This window comes from Typopeltis vanoorti, chromosome 10 (assembly GCF_054136105.1).
Source record: "Typopeltis vanoorti isolate ZY-2024b chromosome 10, IOZ_Tvanoo_1.0, whole genome shotgun sequence".
Taxonomy (NCBI): Eukaryota; Metazoa; Arthropoda; class Arachnida; order Uropygi; family Thelyphonidae; genus Typopeltis; species Typopeltis vanoorti.
This window is the reverse complement of record NC_143558.1, coordinates 87,080,334-87,101,503: the sequence shown is the minus strand read 5'-3', so window position 1 is coordinate 87,101,503 and position 21,170 is coordinate 87,080,334. Positions and strand designations below refer to the sequence as shown.

At 36.9% G+C, this 21,170-nt stretch overlaps 1 protein-coding gene across 2 annotated transcripts in view; it reads right to left on the bottom strand.

Moving 5' to 3' along the window:
- Window positions 1-21,170, bottom strand: part of LOC150102568 (golgin subfamily A member 5-like) — a 358,953-nt gene that overhangs the window by 171,798 nt on the left and 165,985 nt on the right. For both annotated transcript variants that reach the window (XM_090399729.1, XM_090399728.1), the window contains exon 8: window positions 4,498-4,836. In XM_090399729.1, the coding sequence (XP_090255855.1) occupies window positions 4,498-4,836 (339 nt within the window). The remainder of the gene's footprint in view (window positions 1-4,497; window positions 4,837-21,170) is intronic.

The window sequence follows — 21,170 nt, the reverse complement described above, 5'->3', positions numbered from 1 at the left end:
TCGTTCAGTATCCAGGTAGATACCCAACAGGGTGCACCATGAGAAGATGAGGATTGCGCATTAGGTCAGAAGCCCTGGTCGGTTCTCTGCATTCCTTTAATGGCTATGTGGAGATCTCCTCTCATTTATACAGCTTTGTCCCTTGTTTTCTGGAACTGAAAATTTGAAAGTGGATGTTAGGAGAAAAATGCTAATTGTTTTTTTCTTTTGCTTGTGCAGTATAGCATCTGTTGAGGTTGCAAAGTTTTTTTTAATGGTATAGACATTTTTATTCTAGTCTTCAAAAACAACAGATAGTAAGAAATATCTATTCCTGAATAAAAATGAATATTCTGTGTATTATAAGACGTTGATCTACAACAAAATACCAGCATAAGACAGAAGAACCACTGATACTAAAATAAAAATAAATAAAAAATAAAAAACTAATGAATTTAGGATTCCCGGAAGTGTGGATAATTCCAATAATGATCGGATATTATGTATACTGAGTCTCAGTAAACTAATTAAAATTCTTGGAAAATGGAGCGAAATATACACAAACCAGAGAAATACACATAACATGTGGAACAAATTTTACGACATGATTTGCTGCTCCATCAAACCATATTTATTTGGGAATATTCTCTAACTCTCATAAGTTTTTTTTTTTTAAATTATGCCATCATAAATTCACTTATTCATGTTTAGACTTTATAGGATCGTGCTATTCGCTCGGTCCAGCAACTTATAGAACACACACATATCACAAATGATAATTATTAATTATTCTTTATCATTAATGAAAGTGTTTCTACTCACACTTATTTTTTCCTATTCTCACATGTCTTATAAATGATGGTTCACATATTTTCATCTTTGAGTATTTCAAATATACCAACTAAATATAGCATTCTCCTTCATTGTTGTTTCCTAATCAATTCTAAAACAGATTGTTCACCCACTCTACGCAGAAGTATTCAAATTTATCCTAATTAATTGCATTGGACCAATTAAGATGAGTGCTGATGTGTAATGCCCTCTCAAAACTTTCATACACTGATAAAATGCAATCACACTGTCATGTCTTAGCACATTCAGGCAAATCAGCATCATCTCCTTCATCATCTCTTTCCAACAGCTTCTTTCAGACTTTTATAGAAAGCAGATGAACTTATTGCAGGATTGCATCTTTCATTTTTGTGGAGCTCAATCCCTTTAAACTTCACGTTCTTCTGACTTTGAAGAGAAATACGTATGGACCAGGATTTTCAATTCTTTCTTCAAAGTATTGAACTGTATTCTTTATCTTCCTGTCTGCTTTGTACAAGTCAGTATTTCTCTCTTGTAAATCTAGACTTAGTTCACAAAGTTCTTGGAGATCATCACACATCAGGCCCAAATCAAGAACAAAATCGCATGACTTTATTTTTCATAAAAAGCACTCATAAAGAAAGCGAACTGTTTTGCCTCCTCTGCTGTCGTCTTTTGCCTCCAAAAAGTGATGGACGAGGGCTTCAAAGTCTTGTCATAATGCAGAAACAGTATGAAAGCTACATGCAACCTAGCGAGTGCTTAAAAGTCTGCCAATTTTAAGAAGTTGGAGTTCTCGAGTCACTGCACATTACTGTAGTTCCTTAGCACTCTTAGGTGAAGCATGATAAGTCACATTAAGTTTGTCCATGAACCTCTTAAAGCATTTCACTCCTGGAACATTGTTCAACTGTGTCACTAACAGACAATTCAAAGAGATGGCTAGCACAATGCCAGAAAATAACACTAGGAAACTTCTCTTGCATTAGCCTCCTTACACCATTACGCACACCAAACAACATGGCTTCACCATGACAAGTTACAGGCAATAAATACTCCTTTAAGTAATCTTCAGATAATCCTAAACTTAAAGTCATCTTTAAGTTTAGGATTATCAAGATGACTAATTAAAGAGTTTAGAATTCCTCTAGCAGTTATATCAGATAATTCGATCAAATCTAGGAAAAGAATCACAGGAGCCGAAAGTTCAGGAAGAACTACATGAACAATAACAATCAATGTTGTTGTGTTAATAACAGTTGTCGATTCATCGATAAGTAACAATATTTTGTTCTTGGAGTTCACTATATTGTTTATTAATGTTTTTCTCATTTTATTTGTGATATAGCTCACAATGTTAAGGCAAGCATTTGCAGAATGAAGACTATATATGTCTAGGCCATTAAGTTCCTGTAAATTTATTTCATCTTCAAAGTTGTTAAATGATTGCTTTCTCCTCGCAACATTCTAAGCGGTTCAAAGCACTTTTCCTGTTACGTCTTTATTATGAGACAAAGTATTTAGGAAAACTTTCTCTAATGTTTCGTTTTTGCTTCCGATTTTATTTTTTTTGGCACACTTTGTGCGCTGCACTCTCCTTATGATCGTAAATCATTTTTCTTAATGACTTAACTGTTGTTTGTAAGATTCTCCAAAATGACTGATTTTTACCATTTGTCTACTTTGCTGAAATTTTTGTTCCCATGTGTTTATCGACGGCAAGACTTTTGACATCACAACACCCTTTACAGCCCAACGTTTTATTACTAACATACAGCCACTCATTTCTCTTGCAGAAGTCATTTTTCTGCAAAAGTGTCCAACAATCGGGCCAAACATTATCGGAATTTGTTTCCTTTTGAGTGGATCTTTGGTCTTGGTTTTGTGATCCTCTTCACCAAGTTTATTTTCGATGCTAGTTTTCTGTTTTACAGGATCACAAGTAGATTCAACAATTTCTGCTTCTTCAGCTTTCCTTTTTTTACTCATTGGCATAAAGTAACTACTTATTTTACTCATTTTGAACAATGATTGTACTGATTTAACTTAGATTAATTCAAAACTCAAGTGAACCTGCTTGTTGCAGAGTGTATATAGTTTCCTATGAAACAGGAAAGCAGGGTACCAACTTATGAGTAATCAAAACTGAAAATTCAATTCGTGAACACAGTACCATCTACCAGAATATTTATAATACATTTTGCTGTCGATACATCGCAAATTTTTAAAAACTTGAGAAAAAAGGTGCCGGTACTGTGTAACGCCAGAAAAAAAAGCACTGTTATAAACCATCACTCATGTGGTAAGCCAGTCTATAAAAACTAGGTATTTAATGGCAATGCATAATATATAATTAATCTTAGAGAAAATAAAAGGGAAAGTTTGTTATGCTATTAAAAGCACTCATCACATCTTCATAGTAGAGTAAAAATTCAAATCCAATCACACGAAAGGATTTTTTTTAGATATGTGAAGAGCCAAAGGCTTCAATTTGGCGACATATAACTTGTTTAAGTTAAGGGATATTACATCCCATATAGTTTCTTAGCCGAATAAGAAACTCAAAGAGTTTCATGCCGAATATAGTAGAAACTATATAAAGTTCGGCGATTCCAAGCGTAAGCAAATACCTGGATACTGCAGCACTGATCCCAAAGGGTAGTGCAAGCTGGGGCAACTCGTGGTAGGAGTGGAGCAAGCTCCGATCACTATTCTTGATATTTGCCCATAATGTGAACTTAGCTCCTAGGAACTGTATTTTTTTGTTCACATTATGAGAGAAGGTCACTACCCAGACCGGTTTCGACCCTTTGGGATCAGTGTTGCAGTATCCAGGTATTTGCTTACGCTTGGAATCGCCGAACTTTATATAGTTTCTACTATATTCGGCATGAAACTCTTTGAGTTTCTTATTCAGCTAAGAAACTATATGGGATGTAATATCCCTTAACTTAAACAAGTTATATGTCGCCGAATTGAAGCCTTTGGCTCTTTACATATCTAATAATTTATTAGAGCACCTCACGGCAATACTCGTAGAAGGGGTACAAGTTCTGTTCGCTACAAACTTGATATTAACTAGGTCTGGCTACTCACTGATGAGACCTCAATAAAGGTCGAAACCGGTCTGGGTAGATCCTTGTTTAAGTTAAGGGATATTACATCCCATACAGTTCCTAGGAGCTAAGTTCACATTATGGGCAAATATCAAGAATAGTGATCGGAGCTTGCTCCACTCCTACCACGAGTTGCCCCAGCTTGCACTACCCTTTGGGATCAGTGCTGCAGTATCCAGGTATTTGCTTACGCTTGGAATCGCCGAACTTTATATAGTTTCTACTATATTCGGCATGAAACTCTTTGAGTTTCTTATTCAGCTAAGAAACTATATGGGATGTAATATCCCTTAACTTAAACAAGGATATTTTTTAACTAAATGTAGCAGGCAGATTCATATGACGGAGTTCTTCTCTCACAAGCAACCTGCAACCTCTTAAATACACAGAAAACTAATGCCCTATCTAAGAAAATATTAGTCTACAAAAGTAATAGCTAATATATGAATGAACGAATGGAGTGGATGGTTAAAACCAGTTTACATAAAGACCAGCTTACAGTGATGAAATGGTACTTTATCCTAAGCACATGATAAATATAACTGCATAAGGTAGGATTCAATCAGAGATAATAAAAGAGACAACCTACTTCTCTTTGATGGCTACATTCTTGTTCCACTTCTCTCCTCCACTGTTTTTCCTGTTTAAGCTGCTCTTCTAATATACGTTGTTGATCCTGATAAGCAATCAACTCATCACAATTACTCTGTCGAATTTCTTGCATTTCAGTGCATAAAGCTTCTATTGAACTGTTTGCATGCTGAAGATCTTCTTTTAAAAGGTCATTCTCTTGTTTTAGTTCTTCCAATTCTATTGATGCAACAGAATCCAGTAGTGTACTTACAATGCTTTTATCTTCTGAAACCTGCTGACCATAGACCTCAACTTTTTGAGATTCCTTCAGACTGGAAATCAGTTTTTCTTTAGACTGAAAGATGTAAAGTAAAAGAGTTATAAATACTTTTATAAGTACTGTTGAAATCCTCATATTATAACACATAATAAAGTACAGTGATATAATAGTAAAGAATATCAGCAGTATAATGATCTTATATTATTCATGCTGAACATTTAATGGAGAATGAAACAAAAAATGAATCAAACAACAGTTTAATGCTTCCGATATTTTGTCTGTCACCACACACACACACACACACACACACACACACACACAACAGTGAATTTAGTAAAGGCCCCTGAGTCCTAGCTAGAAAGGACAATCTCCATAGACACTAGTAGAAAGCTTTTGTTATAACATGGGATTCCTGAGAATTACTGCTTTCAATATTTTGGAAAGAAGTTTAATATATCAATATTTATTTCAAATAGGTTAGTTTAATTTTAAGAGCTAGAATAATCTGACATTTGAACTACTTGCTGTGATGAAGTATAATAGGGTTTCCATTTTCTTTTTTTCTTTCTTTTCTTTGTGTGTGCGCGATGCGCGTGACTTTTGGGAACCTTATACAGGGTGTTCGGGATAAATTTGACATATTTATAATTAATTATATTTTTCCGTAAGTTACATGTATTAACACACACTTCTCTTCATTTAAAAGTTTGGACCCTTCTTCATTCATATACAAGATGTCAGAAAGGATGGATAGCTGGAACCCACCTGAATCATGGAAGAGAATAACTTGTATCATGATGATTCGTGCCCGCCATCAAAATAAGGATATTACGACTGCTGCCCAATGCTCCCTGAATACAGTAAAAACAATCAGGCATGAACTAGAGACTTGCAATGGTGACTACGAGGATGTAGCAAGAAGAAAGATCCCTAGCAGACGATCTGATTGCGTTCGTACAGCAGAATTCCTCGCAAATCTGCAGGAACAGGTGTTGAAGAACCCTGGCATTGGAATTCGGGCTTTGTTCGTGGAGTTGCTAACTGTAGTCAAGCCCTGGATAACAAGGGTAGCCAATGGTAGGCCGTATGTATGGCAGCAGGATTCGGCCCCTTGCCACACCTCTGGGAAAAGTCAAAAATGGTTGTCTGAAAATTTCTACGACTTCACCAGTCCAAATGTTTGGCCTCCAAACTCCCCAGAAATTAACCCCATGGATTATTTTGTATGGGACGCAGTTGAAAAAGACACCAATCGCACTTCCAGTAATACAAAAGCCCAGTTAATGGATAAAATTAAAACAGTTTTTGCGGCCCTTCCCAGGGAGACTGTAGCATCAGCTTGTTCGAGGTTCCGAAACAGAATTGAAGCTGTGATCGATGCTAATGGTGGTTATTTTGAGTAAATCTTGTTGATAGTATTGTAATTAACTCTGCCTGTAATGTTTTTTTGTCAATTCATTAAATTTAATAGATACAAAGAAGATTTTCTTTTTCCTTACGAAACTGTCAAATTTATCCCGAACACCCTGTATATACCAATAACCGAGAGAGAGAGAGAGAGAGGATGGGGGTCTTACCTAACAGGAGTGTCACCAAACATAATTCATGTGGGTAACAGGAATGTTCCTTCACATGCTTTAACTTTAAAATGAAGTTTTATTAAAAAAAAAAAATCTATAGGCTATCTGCTAGCTTTGCTCTATTACAAGAACAGATTAGTGCCACTCATACTAGCCTCATCAATATTAGCATAGCAACCAGCCCTGAAATATGAGCTTTCAGCCATTCTCAACCCAGAGCTATGGCCCATCCTTTCAGACATTTCAGATACTTCTGCATAAAGAATTTTAAAAATGAGAAAGAAACATATCAAAATATAAAACAGCTTTCTAGTTCAATTCTCCATCACGAATTCAGCCTCTGCAAGTTGTTTGGCAACTTTTCTTGCCAAAAGAGACAAATACCATTATCATCAGTTAAGTACCTGATGTTTCACATAAAATGCAATATTTGCAACTGGGCACCAGGTATAGTTCGCCCACCATTTGTAGGTCTCTGCTTGGCATTTTGCCAAGAATAGTCAATTCATGCTGAAGGGGAGAAAGAAATGAAGGATGTACGAATTGGTCGCCAACACGCGAAATCACATGTTTTATAGATAAAATTTTCCAACTGTTATACAAGCAATATTATTAACTACAATAATCATAAAAGAGAAATTAATTTTCCGACCTGTAATAATAAACAATTCATCCCACAATACGGACTGATTACCCTATTATCAGAATGGCTTCTCCTTTTTCTGACATGCGCAGAAGTGTCGAAGGATCTCTAATCGGTGGGCAAACTATAGTACAGTTTACAACATTAGGCTAGATATTGCTAACAATCTTATGCAAGCTTCACCCCTACTCCCTCCATGCCCTCAGGAGTCTATAAAAAAACAAAAATATAATCATCACTATATTAAACAAGGATATAAATTAAATTATATTTTAATAAATATTTTCAGATATTTTGACAACGTCACGTTGCCATCTTCTAAAGGAACTTACAAAAAAAAGGCACGTGCACGTAGGCACTACAAACACAATAACTAGGAATCAAGAGATGAAGCTACTGTTCTCCTAAAAGACCTGATGGTGTCCTCTAGTGGGTTAAGTAGGTGTTCTTGGCCTGTGGGCTGAAGGTCTGCTGATGTAAGCCTCCCAAATTTGGGGCAGTCACATACAACCAAATTTGTTGTGGTTTGGAGAATTTCTTAGGGCTGAGGCTGATTCCATAAATAGTCTTTCGAATTTGTATTTGCTACGGTGTATTACTGTAGCTTTCTTCCACCATATTCTGTGGCGTGTATCCAGAGCATGGTCTGCAAGACCAGAATGGCTGTACTTGTGAAACCGGATGTAGTCCTTGTGTTCAGAAATTCTGATATTTGCTGTCCTGCTGTTTGGCCAAAGTAAGACAGTTTACAAATGCAAGGGACCTGGTATACACCAGGTAGGTCTGAGGGAAGTGGTTGGTCTTTAGTGGAGCGGATAAGGGATGCCAATTTTCTGTAAGGTTTGTAACAGGAGGTCAGGTCATGTTTTTTTAAGATTTTGGTAATCTTTTCAGAGGTGCCTCGGATGTAGGGAATGGTGATGGATTTAGAGTAATCCTTGTTGTGGAGGGGGGGGATGTGGTTTGTCGGTTCTAATATTTTTTGGACTTTTTTTTGGGGGGGGGGGTAGCCATTGGCTGAGAAAGTGTTGAGGATGTGATTTAGTTCAGTTTTTAGGGCCAAGTCGTTTGAACAGATTAGTTTAGCCCTGTTGTATAGTGTTTTCACTACTCCATATTGTTGTGAGGGGGGGGGGGATTGTTGGTGAATGTATCTGCCTGTATGGGTGGGTTTTCTGTAAACTAAGAAAACCAAGGTTCCATTAGGCTGGTGGGTGACTAGTGTGTCTAGGAAAGGGAGGCTGTTTTTTTCCTCTTTTTCCAGGGTGAATTTGATTATGGGGTGTTGGTTGTTTAAGTGTGTTAAGAAGGAGAGAAGTGTTTCAGAGCCATGCGGCCAAATAGCGAACACATCATCAACGTAGCGAAGCTATATGGTTGGTTTTTGTGGGGCAGAAGCTAAGGCTTTTTCTTCAAAGGTCTCCATAAAGAAATTGGCCAAGGGTGGGGAGAGTGGTGAACCCATGGCTGTCCCCTCTCTTTATTTGTAGAATTTTCCCTGCCAAACGAAATAGCCTGAGTTCATCGTGAACTGAAATAAGGCTGAGATATCGGGAGAAAATTTAGCTTGGATTAGCTCTAAAGTTCCCTTGAGTGGGACATTTGTGAATAAAGAGGAGACGTCAAAGCTGACCATTATGTCAGTGTGTTGGAGTGTAAGGTTTTCTATACTGGCTTTGAAATGGGCTGAGTTTTTTTATGTGTGATGGTGTGTTGCCAGTATAGTGTGTGAGCTCTTTGGCCAAATGTTTAGCTAATTTGTATGTGGGCGAATCAATGCCATCCACTATGGGACGTAATGGCACATTTTCTTTATGTATTTTTGGGAGTCCGTAAATATGGGGGGGTTAGAGTTAAATGGCTTTAATCTGTTGGTAACTTCTACAGCCCAAGAAGTGACTCTCTTAAGGAGCCTCTGAAGTTTTCTAATTTGAGAGTTGGTGGGATTGTAATTGATGGGGAGGTAAGTAGCCCGATCTACAGCTTACCTGTGTAGTCCTTTTGGTTAAGGACTACAGTTGCATTTCCCTTATCCGCTTTGGTGATAACTATTTCTTTATTATTCTTCATTTCCTGTAGAGCTTTATATTCCTTGTTGGATATGTTGGTTTTTGGTGGGATTGCTTTGGAAAGGACAAAAGCTACATCCAGTCTTACATTGTTTGCGACTTGATGTGGAAGGTGGCAGATTCCGCGTTCGATCTGGATCATAATATCCTCACTAGGTATTTTTTTGGGAGCAATGGCAAAGTTGTGGCCACGTGACAGCGCGTTGACTGCTTCAGGCTTTAGGGTGACTGAAGAAAGGTTGATTACGGTATTGGTAGCAAGTTTTGGAAGGATGGTAGAGTTCTTTTTTTACCTTTTTTTGTAAGTTCCTTTAGAAGATGGCAACGTGACGTTGCCGAAATATCGGAAAATATTTATTAAAGTATAATTTAATTTATATCCTTAACTACACTGTTCATTTCCTTAAGTGTTTTAATAATGCATAACCAACGTATAAACATGTCTAAGAGAATAAACAAGGATAATATTGCTGTGGTCCTCAAACACGTCAATATAACCTGATCACACTAAATTACAATAAAGAACAAAAGAAAAAAAAGGAACTTTTAGCCTCCTGAAATTGCTCTTGACTTCCCATTTCCCTCTCTCCCTCCCCAGATATACGGATTACCTAAAATCCACAAATTCAATAATCCTCTATGGATTAATGGGTTTGTGGACAGTAGATGCTATTGATTCTCCCTGATTACCCAGACAATTAGCAAAATCTCACCCCCCCCACTAGCCATATCCCTTCCTACTTTAAAAATCTATCTTATTACCTATTTAAAAATCTAAATTACCTATTTTAAAGCTGCTACAGAAAATGTACTTTTAAATAATTCCAACATTTTGGTCACTTTTGACATTACTTCTTTCTTTCCAATATCTCCTTAAATGAAATCTTAGCACTAAAAAAAAAAAAAGAAAGAAAGAAAGAAAAACCTCCCCCAAACTTGCTCCTGATATCAAGGCTCTATACTCCTCTGCTATTCATGCAAGTTACATATACAAAGCGATAAAGAGTACAGCAATGGGTGCTTTACTCTTATCTCTCTTTGCCAATATTTACATGGAGAATTTTCAAAAGCAGGTCCATGACATATCCCTGCTTAAGCCTTCTATCCAGCCAAGATACACTGATGATGTGTTTTTGATTCAGCCACATGGCCTAGACAGATTCTTTCTTCACCTAAATAGTCAACATCTGAGAATACTTTACTATGAAAAAAATATAAAAAAATAGATCTTTCTAGATGATTTAAATGAAACATCTCCAAAATGTTAACCACTCTTTCACAGCATACAGAAAACCTACATTGGCAGGTATGTTTACAAACTTTCTCATTGTCCAACCCATCCAGCAGTATGGTATGGTATGGCATTATTAAAACTCGCTAATTGAATCATCAGTCTGTTCGAATGAGACATCCCTCATTCGAACTCAGCTGAACTTAACCATATATACTACACATTATCATCTAATGGCTACAATTTCAACAGAATTAACAAAATAATCTTTCTTCTAATCCTCAACCTTCTCTATATACAGATCATAGCAATGTGATCACTAGTCCAAGTATGGGGAATGTCAGAAAAATTAACCAGAATTTTGAAAATATACAATCTCTGTACAGTTTTCTATTCTCCCAATGACATTCTCTTCCTCTCAGTTCCCAATATGGAAAGGTGTCCTTATTCCTTCAACTTGTCCTACAATGAGTAGTCTAGAAAATTGGTCAGCATCTGCTTGTTGTCAAATTATTTTTTATGTTGAGAGAACATAAAAAATAATTTGTAACCATGACTACTAATTGTCAGGTGTAGCAGCCTATGCCTTTGATAAACAAACAAAAAAAAGAGGAAAAAACTACTCTGCTTCAGTGCAGCAAGTTAAAATGTGAAAGGCTTTTTCTAGACTCTGCAGATGCCCTTTAAAAACCAACTAATATAAATAATCATAGATGTGCTAATACTTCTCAAAATATGCCCTTAACCAACTAATTTAAAGAAATAGATGGGCTAATCTATTCAAAATATAGGACACAGTCATTTTTAGGGACCCCAATTTAACACTTCAGTTTCTAACTGGTGCCCATTGAGAGCATCCTTTGTAACAAAGCTTTTCAAGGAATTTTCACTGACCCGGTCCTACAGAGCAGTGGTGAATAAGTTTAAAAGAACTGGATCTTGCATGATGAGGAGAGAAGTGTAGGCCCAAGGAAAGAAAGAAAGAAAGAAAAAAAAATGTGAAAGAAAGCATATGAAAGCATTGAATCAGAGAAATGTTCGAAGAGGAACTCACATTTTCAGTTAGGGAGAGATCTTGAAGACTAAACATATTAAAGACATCAATTTACAAAATTTTGCATTCAACACTGATGAAAAGCCTGATCACATCTAACTGTTGCATGACCTGCACGAAGCAGATTATCCAGTTCAATCAGCAATGTGTGCAGAAATTGTAGATCAAATCTAAAAACATTTCAAATCCTTGAAAAGCTTTGTAGAATATCACAACACTTCGACTATTCATATTTGGTCTTTATATACTGAAATAAACACAAAAACTTGTTCTGATTGTAAGATCATCGGTTTAATACACATATGTACAAGAACATTGACTAGTTTCACTAGCATACTGTCTAGCTTTGTCAAGACTAAAAAGGTGAAAGAAAATAATAAATGCAAAAAAACGAAAGAATACAGTAAACCGTTAACAACGGTTAGGCAACCAAATTTGACAGCTCGCGTGACAATGTATGCATGAAGCGAGATGCTTCAGTCATTATTGTGAATATGCATTACATAGTTTTTGGTGTACTGTAGTTCCGCTATACTTAATGAATTAATCAGATTTTTCCATGTATCTTTCAATACTACTCCTTGATTTCTGTTCCTTGAATTGAAAATTCGGCATCTGTAATCATCCTCTATATATGACACTGGCCTGTTTTCCCAGTCTATTGCGTGATCAGAAGTTGAGAGGTGATGCACCAAACCTGAGATATCTGAACTGTTGTGATTTACATCTCCAACATGTTCTTTCTATCTAATTTCCAGGATTCTTGAAGTTGGGCCTATGTAGGAAAGTCCACAAGTGCATTGTATTCTATAAACCCCTGCATATTTGAAAAAAGGAACGCTGTCTTTAGGGGATCTTAAAAACTGTCTGATGGTTGTAGTCGGTCTAAACACAACTCTGATGTTGTAAGGCTTCAACATTCTAGTAATTTAATTAATTTGTTCCTAAATAAAATCAACTCGTTTTATAACAAAATTAAATTCACTTTAGAATTGGAAAACAATCAACAACTTCCTTTTTTAGATATACTGGTCAAAAGACAAGAGAATGATAATATTAAACTTACTATATATAGAAAACCAACAGATACTGGAGGGTATCTGCATTTTACTTCCACTCATCATCATACACAAAAATACAGCGTCATCCATATGTAACAAAATAGAGCCCAAAACATAGTCTCAGCCGAATAAGATGTACGTACAGAACTTTCTCAAATATTGAAATCGCTTTCTCAAAATGGGTATCCACTAAAAATAATCAACAAATTGCTTTATAAAAATAACCTCCATCAACAAAGGATAGCAACTCAGTACGTTTCATCCGTTGTCATCCCCTATGTTGGTTCAGTATCCACTAAACACCTCATGTTTAGCGCATCACTTCTCAACTTCTAACCACGTAACAGACTGGGAAAACAGCTCAATGCCATATATAGAGGACGATTACAGATGCCAAATTTTCAAAGAAGCAGCAGTGGTCCAGGTAATAAGAACAGGTAATAACCTGAACAGAAATCAACGAGCAGTATTGAAAGATAGATGGAAAAATCTGATTAATTCATTAAGTATAGCGGAACTACAGTATGCCAAAAACTATGTAACGCATATTCACAATAATGACTGAAACATCTTGCTTCATACATACATTGTCACGCGAGCTGTCAAATTTGGTTGCCTAACTGTTGTTAACGGTTTACTGTATTCTTTCGTTTTTTTTTGCATTTATTATTTTCTTTCACCTTTTTAGTCTTGACAAAGCTAAACAGTATGCTAGTGAAACTAGTCAACATTCTTGTACATATTAAACGTATATGTACAAGAATGTACATATTAAATGTACATTCTTGTACATATTGTGTATTAAACCGATGGTCTTACAATCAGAATAAGTTTTTGTGTTCACAACACTTCATTACTCTGATGTAAGATGTTATAACAAAAATTTGCTCTGAACATTCATCATGAATTATGGGTATGAAAATAAAACATTAAAAAAATGAAAATCATAAAAACATCTATAACACATAAATACTTATGCTTTATGTAAAACAGAATAAATATACTTGTCATAATGAATTTATTGTAAAGAATATATGGAGCAAAAACGCACGTTGGAGTAATTACTTTACTTATAATTATGAAAATAACACTCAATGTTTCAACCTCTGTATCAAGGTTATTATCAGGAAAACATACCTATACACAGGACACAAGCTACATAACACTACACAAAAGTGAGATAGATATAAATGCTTGGTCAATTGTTTACCCTAGCCTGACCTCTGGTGAAAAAATAATAATAATAAAAAATAATAAATAAAAAGTTATACACATACATAAATTAAAATAAAATACTTTTTTATACATATAATAAGTATAATAATATACAGACGATAAAAAAATTAATTAACTAAAAGTTTTATAGTGGAACTATATTAAACACATCTCTACAGTCCTCTTATATAAAGGTTTTATTGTATTGGGATGCTACAATCATGTTCTGGATGTTATACAGGGTGCAGATGGGTCCTCAAGATTCTTGGAATAACTGATCCATCATTCTTGTTGAGATTTGAATGATGTTTCAGCATCTCACAAGCTTCCTTGCACTTTCTTTCAAATCAGGTTTTGGTGAAATATAGAGACTTGTGCTCTTCCAGATGATTCTGTGAGATGTTTGAAGTGCATGGTATAGCAGACCTGTTTTACCATAGTGGAGAAATTTAATGCGCCGTTTGTGTTCGTCTTTTCATGTTGGGAGGTGTGCCCTGTTTCCCCTATGTAAGGTAGGTGCACTGAATTTTGTAAACCCCCTGGGTGGACAAGATAGAGAAGAGGATCTTTGGATGAGATGAGTATACTTTTTAATTTTGCAAAAGGTTGCCTTAATGTTATATTTATGTAGTGCTCCATTTTTTCTGATATTCCCCTAATGTATGGTATGGCATTCTTATAATCTTCTTTGCTTTTAATGGTATTAATGTAAAGGATGGAGCCATCATAGCTCAGTCAGTATAATGAAGCCCTTTGGTCAAAAAGATTTGGGTTCGATTCCCATCTATGAAGTAGGAACTTTTACCTCATCTCTTTCGACTAAAGGTGAGTTAGCCAATCTCATACGGAGGTAGAGGGTTTTTTACTCGGAAACTCGGGTTTTTAGTCCCTCAGAACAGGCAAACTTGCCATGTGAACACACACGAATTTACAGTAATAAAAAACATACATACTTAATCCCTCATTAGGAGGGTTCAATCCACCCACCCACCCACCCACCCACCACAAAGAGACATGGGAGAACAGATGAATAAATAAATAAAATTGTAAAAGATCTTGTGAACTATTTTTTGTTGTAGCCATTTTTTTTATAAATGTTTGGCTAATAATTTTATGTTCCTTTTTCAGCACCTGATCATTGAAATAAATTGTTCCTGTAAATCAAACTGTTTCAGTAAAAGAAAATGTTCTGCATTACAACACAGAAATATTTTTAATAAAGATTAAAAACTTTGAACATGCAAACTTATCGTTTTAATACTGACCATATTGTAATGCGTACAAACATCTTACATTCTTTGCCTACCAGTTTTTTCGCTAGTAAACTGTCTAACTTTTTCAAGGCGTTGACAGAAAAGCATAAAAGAACTAGTAAATGCAAATTGAAAGGAACAAAAAAACGTTATAAACAATCTAGTAGCTAAGGTTACACATTCGCCTGAAAGAGAGGAACTTATTGTTCTTATTTATTACTACGCATGCGTGTTTGTTGTAAACGTGTAATGTGATTACTGGCTAGCTGTAGTTCAGATGGATTTAGAGAGAGGATCAGGTTTTTCACGAACTGTTCAGAATAGTATTCAGATTTCTGTTGAGGTTCTAGCCGGTTATTAACACTATTGTGGCTTCCTTGAATAAATGATGTCTGTAGTCGTCATCCAAATATGGTATGGAGCTGTTTTGCCACTCTATGTGTGGTTAGACGTACAGAATGATGTGCTAAGCCGGAAGAAATACTTCTGTTGTGGTTTACATCACCAACATGTTCTTTTTGTCTGAACTATAAACTCCGTGAAGTTTGTCCGACGTAGGCAAGACCACAGAATCAAGTTCCCAGCACATTTCTACTGTAGTGATCCCTTTCATCAGGTCAATTTCTTATCAAATAGCCAGAATACTAAGAGCCTTCAACATCAGAGTGGTCTTCAAACCAACCACCAGCATCAGACAGGTTTTAGGATCCCCAAAAGATAAGGTGCCATTCTACAAATATCCAGGAGTATATTACATTCCTTGCTCCTGTGGTCTTGCCTACATCGGACAAACTTCACGGAGTTTAGAGATCAGACAAAAAGAACATGTTGGTGATGTAAACAACAACAGTAGGATTTCTTCTGGCTTAGCACATCATTTCTGTACGTCTAATCACACGATAGTGGGAAAAAAACTCCATGCCATATTTGGATGACAACTACAGACATCGTTTATTCAAGGAAGCCACAATAGTGTTAATAATTGGCGGAAACCTCAACAGAAATCAGAGTACTATTCTGAACAGTTCGTGGAAAAACCTGATCCTCTCTCTAAATCCATCTGAACTATAGCTAGCCAGTAATCACATTACGCGTTTACAACAAACACGCATGCGTGATAATGAATAAGAACAATAAGTCCTCTCAGTCTCTGTCACGCGAACGTGTAACCTTAGCTACTAGATTGTTTACGTTTTTTTTGTTCCTTTCAATTTGGATTTACTAGTTTTTTCTGCTTTTCCGTCAATTCTTTGAAAAAACTAGACGGTTTACTAGCGAAATTGATAGGCAAAGAATGTAAGATGTTTGTACACATTACAATATGGTCAGTATTAAAACAATAAGTTTGTATGTTTAATTTTAAAAAGACCAAATATGTTTAATTTAAACATTAAAACTTTGATTAAATAGATTAAAAAATTGTAATAAAATAACAAGTTAAAACAAAACAGCATTTAAAATCACAACCACACACACACACAGTTAACAATATTTCACGCTAATTTACATATTTCTGATTTCTAAGTACATTTTTTAAAACACAGACATAGTTTGGCATTTCTGAAGTTCTTTACATATATATTCCACCTTCTTGCCATATTTAAGAATCACATGAGTAATACAAAAGAGAGAAATTTAGGAAAGTGGGGGGATTTTTATTGCAATATTTTATGTTCCATACACTTCTGGTAAAATGTAAATAATCCAGCAACTACTTGATGATACTGTGAAACATTTTTTTTCTCAATATGTGTATCATACTAATATATTGTAAATACATTAGTACCAAGAATGGGCTAAGGTTAGCTGATACATAAATGTTACACTACAACAGTGTTTCCAAACTGTCCAGCAGTAGCCATTTTAGTAACACCAGTGTACACCCTTTCAGGCAAAGGCTTCCAAGAAGTTATATTTCATTCAAACATGAATAATTATAAAGATTTATTTTTTAACAGTTGTAATATAATAAATTACAAACATGTGAAACATTTTTTTATTTACTAAATACATCATCGTCATATTCCTGACATGTACCCTCAAGGGATGTACAGGATATGATAGTACTACATGAAAAATTTACATCATTACTAAATTCCTATCTACAATTTTCCTCCAAATTAGTCTGTTACTTGTCAAGACTCCAATATTATCAGATCTTATATTCCTATCGTCTAAGGCACTTTGTACCGTATCAATCCACCTATATCTTGCTTTTCACACTTAAGCAATAGAACAACGTAGTTAAGGATATAAATTAAATAAAACTTTAATAAATATTTTCCGATATTTCGGCAACGTCACGTTGCCATCTTCTAAAGGAACTTACAAAAAAGTTACGTGCACGTAGGCACTACAACACAGAAACTGGGAATGAAGAGATGAAGCTACTGTTCTCCTAACAGTCCTGATGGTGCCCTCTAGCAGGCTAAGTAGGTGTTCTTGGCCGTTGGGCTGAAGGTCTGCTGATGTAGGCCTCCCAAATTTGGGGCAGTCGCATACAACCAAATTTGTCAAGGTTTGGAGAATTTCTTAGGGCTGAGGCTGATTCCATAAAGAGTCTTTCGAATTTGTATTTGCTACGGTGTATCACTGTAGCTTTCTTCCACCGTATTCTGTGGCATGTATCCAGAGCATGGTCTGCAAGCCCAGAATGACTGTATTTGTAAAAACGGATGTAGTCCTTGTGTTCCGAAATTCTGATATTCGCTGTCCTGCCTGTTTGGCCAAAGTAAGACAGTTTACAACTGCAAGGGACCTGGTAAACACCAGGTAGGTCTAGGGGAAGTGGTTGGTCTTTGGTGGAGCAGATAAGGGATGCCAATTTTCTGTAAGGTTTGTAACAGGAGGTCAGGTCATGCTTTTTTAAGATTTTGGTAATCTTTTCAGAGGTGCCTCGGATGTAGGGAATGGTGATGGATTTAGAGTAATCCTTGTTGTGGGGGGTGGGAGGGGATCTGTGGTTTGTAGGTTCTAATATTTTTTGGATTTTTTTGGGAGGATAGCCATTGGCTGAGAAAGTGTTGAGGATGAATTTAGTTCAGTGTTTAGGGCCAAGTCGTTTGAACAGATTAATTTAGCCCTGTTGTATAGTGTTTTCACTACTCCATATTGTTGTGAGGGGGGGGGGGGATTGTTGGTGAATGTATCTGGCTGTATGGGTGGGTTTTCTGTAAACTGAGAAAACCAAAGATCCATTAGGCTGGCGGGTGACTAGTGTGTCTAGGTAAGGGAGGCTGTTGTTTTCCTCTTTTTCCAGAGTGAATTTGATTCTGGGGTGTTGGTTGTTTAAGTGTGTTAAGAAGGAGAGAAGTGTTTCAGAGCCATGTGGCCAAATAGCGAACACATCATCAACGTAGCGAAGCTATATGGTTGGTTTTTGTGGGGCAGAAGCTAATGCTTTTTCTTCAAAGGTCTCCATAAAGAAATTGGCCAAGGGTGGGGAGAGTGGTGAACCCATGGCAGTCCCCTCTATTTGTTTGTAGAATTTTCCCTGCCAAACAAAATAGCCTGAGTTCATTGTGAACTGAAATAAGGCTGAGATATCGGGAGAAAATTTAGCTTGGATTAGCTCTAAAGTTTCCTGGAGTGGGACATTTGTAAATAAAGAGGAGACATCAAAGCTGACCATTATGTCAGTATGTTGGAGTGTAAGGTTTTCTATGCTGGCTTTGAAATGGGCTGAGTTTTTTTATGTGTGATGGTGTGCTGCCAGTATAGTGTGTGAGCTCTTTGGCCAAATGTTTAGCTAATTTGTATGTGGGGGAATCAATGCCATCCACTATGGGACGTAATGGCACATTTTCTTTGTGTATTTTTGGGAGTCCGTAAATACGGGGGGGGGGGGGGGTATAGAGTTAAACGGCTTTAATCTGTTGGTAACTTCTACAGGCCAAGAAGTGACTCTCTTAAGGAGCCTGTGAAGTTTTCTAATTTGAGAGTTGGTGGGATTGTAATTGATAGGGAGGTAAGTGGCCCGATCTAATACAAGAGCATTCAGCTTACCTGTGTAGTCCTTTTGGTTAAGTACTACAGTTGCATTTCCCTTATCCGCTTTGGTGATAACTAATTCTTTATTATTCTTCATTTCCTGTAGAGCTTTATATTCCTTGTTTGATATGTTGGTTTTTGGTGGTCTTGCTTTGGAAAGGACACAGGCTACATCCAGTCTTACACTGTTGGCGACTTGATGTGGAAGGTGGCAGATTCCTCAGCTATCACTCAGCTATCTTCCGTTGCTTTATTTGTTATTCAGAAACTTATTAGCTAACTGCTTCTCAACTTGTAGACTTTATTTAGTTGCTTGAGTGACTTGCCGACTCCCTATTATCGCACTGCGATTTTCGAATGCCGGATTCCAACCTAATGCCAATCCTTCTCTCTCTAATAAATCTCTATATCCTTAACTACGTTGTTCTATTCCTTAAGTGTTTTAATAATGCATAACCAATGTATAAGCCTGTCTACGAGAATCACCTATATCTTGGTCTTCCTCTGGGTCGTTCTCCTGCCAACCTGGCAGAGAACACTTGTTTTTTGCTAATCTTTTCTCGCCCATTCTGTTTAAGTGACCATACCAACTGAGATTAACTCTGCTAATGCATTCCTAGATGCTGACAATGTCTAGTTCTTTCCTAATATCCTCGTTTTTAATATGATATTGCCATTGAAAAGCAAAAGCAGATTACGAAAGGAAATTGGCCATGCAGGCTAAAGAGAATCCCAAACAGTTTTTTCAATATGTTGCAAGTAAAAGGAAAAATGCTCATGGTAGAATGATCTTAAAAAATGCTGAGGGTAGGGAGGTAACTGAATCAGTCGATGTTGTGGAATTACTGAGCGAGCACTTTGCAAGAGTATATCATCCAGGTGGTGGCTTTGCGGAAATGGAGGAACCAACAGCTTATACTGGAATTGTGATGAATGAGGTAGAGGTAACTAGTCTATTACAGAACCTCAATGTCAATACATCTGTGGGATTGGATGGTATACCAGCTCGTGTCGTACGTGAAGCGGCCAAAGAATTGTCAGTGCCCTTGACCATTATGTTTAATTTGAGCCTCAGGACTGGGTCAGTCCCAAGGGGGTGGAAAGAGGGGAAAATAGTTCCACTGCACAAAGGTGGTTCCAAGGCTGCTGTTGAAAATTACCGGCCAATCAGCATAACAGGAATCATTATCAAGGTCTTAGAGAAAATAGTCAAGAGGAAAATACAAGATTGGATAGAAGAAAATGGGATACTGTATCGGGGACAGCATGGTTTTGTGAAGGGTAGGTCATGCCTCAGTAACTTGCTCACGTATTATAACACAGTGACGGCTGAACTGGATAAGGGTAATGAGTTTACAGTGATTCTGCTGGACCTTGCTAAGGCCTTTGACAGGATACCACATGGAATTCTAATCAGTAAATTGCAGCATATGGGAATGGACATAGGGTTGGTGAGATGGATAAGAGGGTGGTTGACGGAGAGATATCAGAGAGTGGTTTACTCAGGAGTAGAGTCCACAAGACGGCCTGTGACTAGTGGTGTACCACAAGGATCTGTTCTTGGACCACTGCTGTTTAATTTGTTCATAAATGATATAGGAAAGGATCTGAGAGGAACAGTTCATTTGTTTGCAGATGATGCGAAGTTGGGTAGGGCAATAGTGAATGCAGATGACGTCAAAATTTTGCAGGATGATTTGGATAGATTGGAGGTCTGGGCTAGGGAGAATGGATGTCAATTTAATGTGGCATAATGTAAGGTTATGCATTTTGGGGTGAAAACATGGGAGGCAGTTTACTGCATTGGTGGAACCGTGCTCCAGGAAATTGATGAGGCACGAGATTTAGGAGTGTTGGTGGATAAGGAATTGAAATTTAGGGGACACATTGCAAAAGTGGCCAAATCAGCTCATCAAATCACTTGGTTGCTGAAGAATACGTTGACAAGCAGAGACAAGCAGGTTATTGTTCCTCTGTATCGAGCCTTGATAAGACCTCATCTCGACTACTGTGCTCAGATTTGGTCACCTAGGTTTCTTCTTGATGGGGAGGAGGTGGAGAGGATCCAGAGGCGAGTGACCAAGATGATAGCAGGTCTGTGGAATGAACCATATGAGAACAGGTTGAGGATTTGTGGGTTGCAAAAATTGGTTGATAGGCGGAGGAGGGGAGATATGATTGAGACATTCAAATTACTGAAGGGTTTCTATAAAATTAATTCATAAGATATTTTTGAGAACAGGGCTGGTTGTGGGAGGACTAGGGGACATCCATGGAAACTGGGCAAAAGTGTGGTTAGTAAAGGTGTTAGAG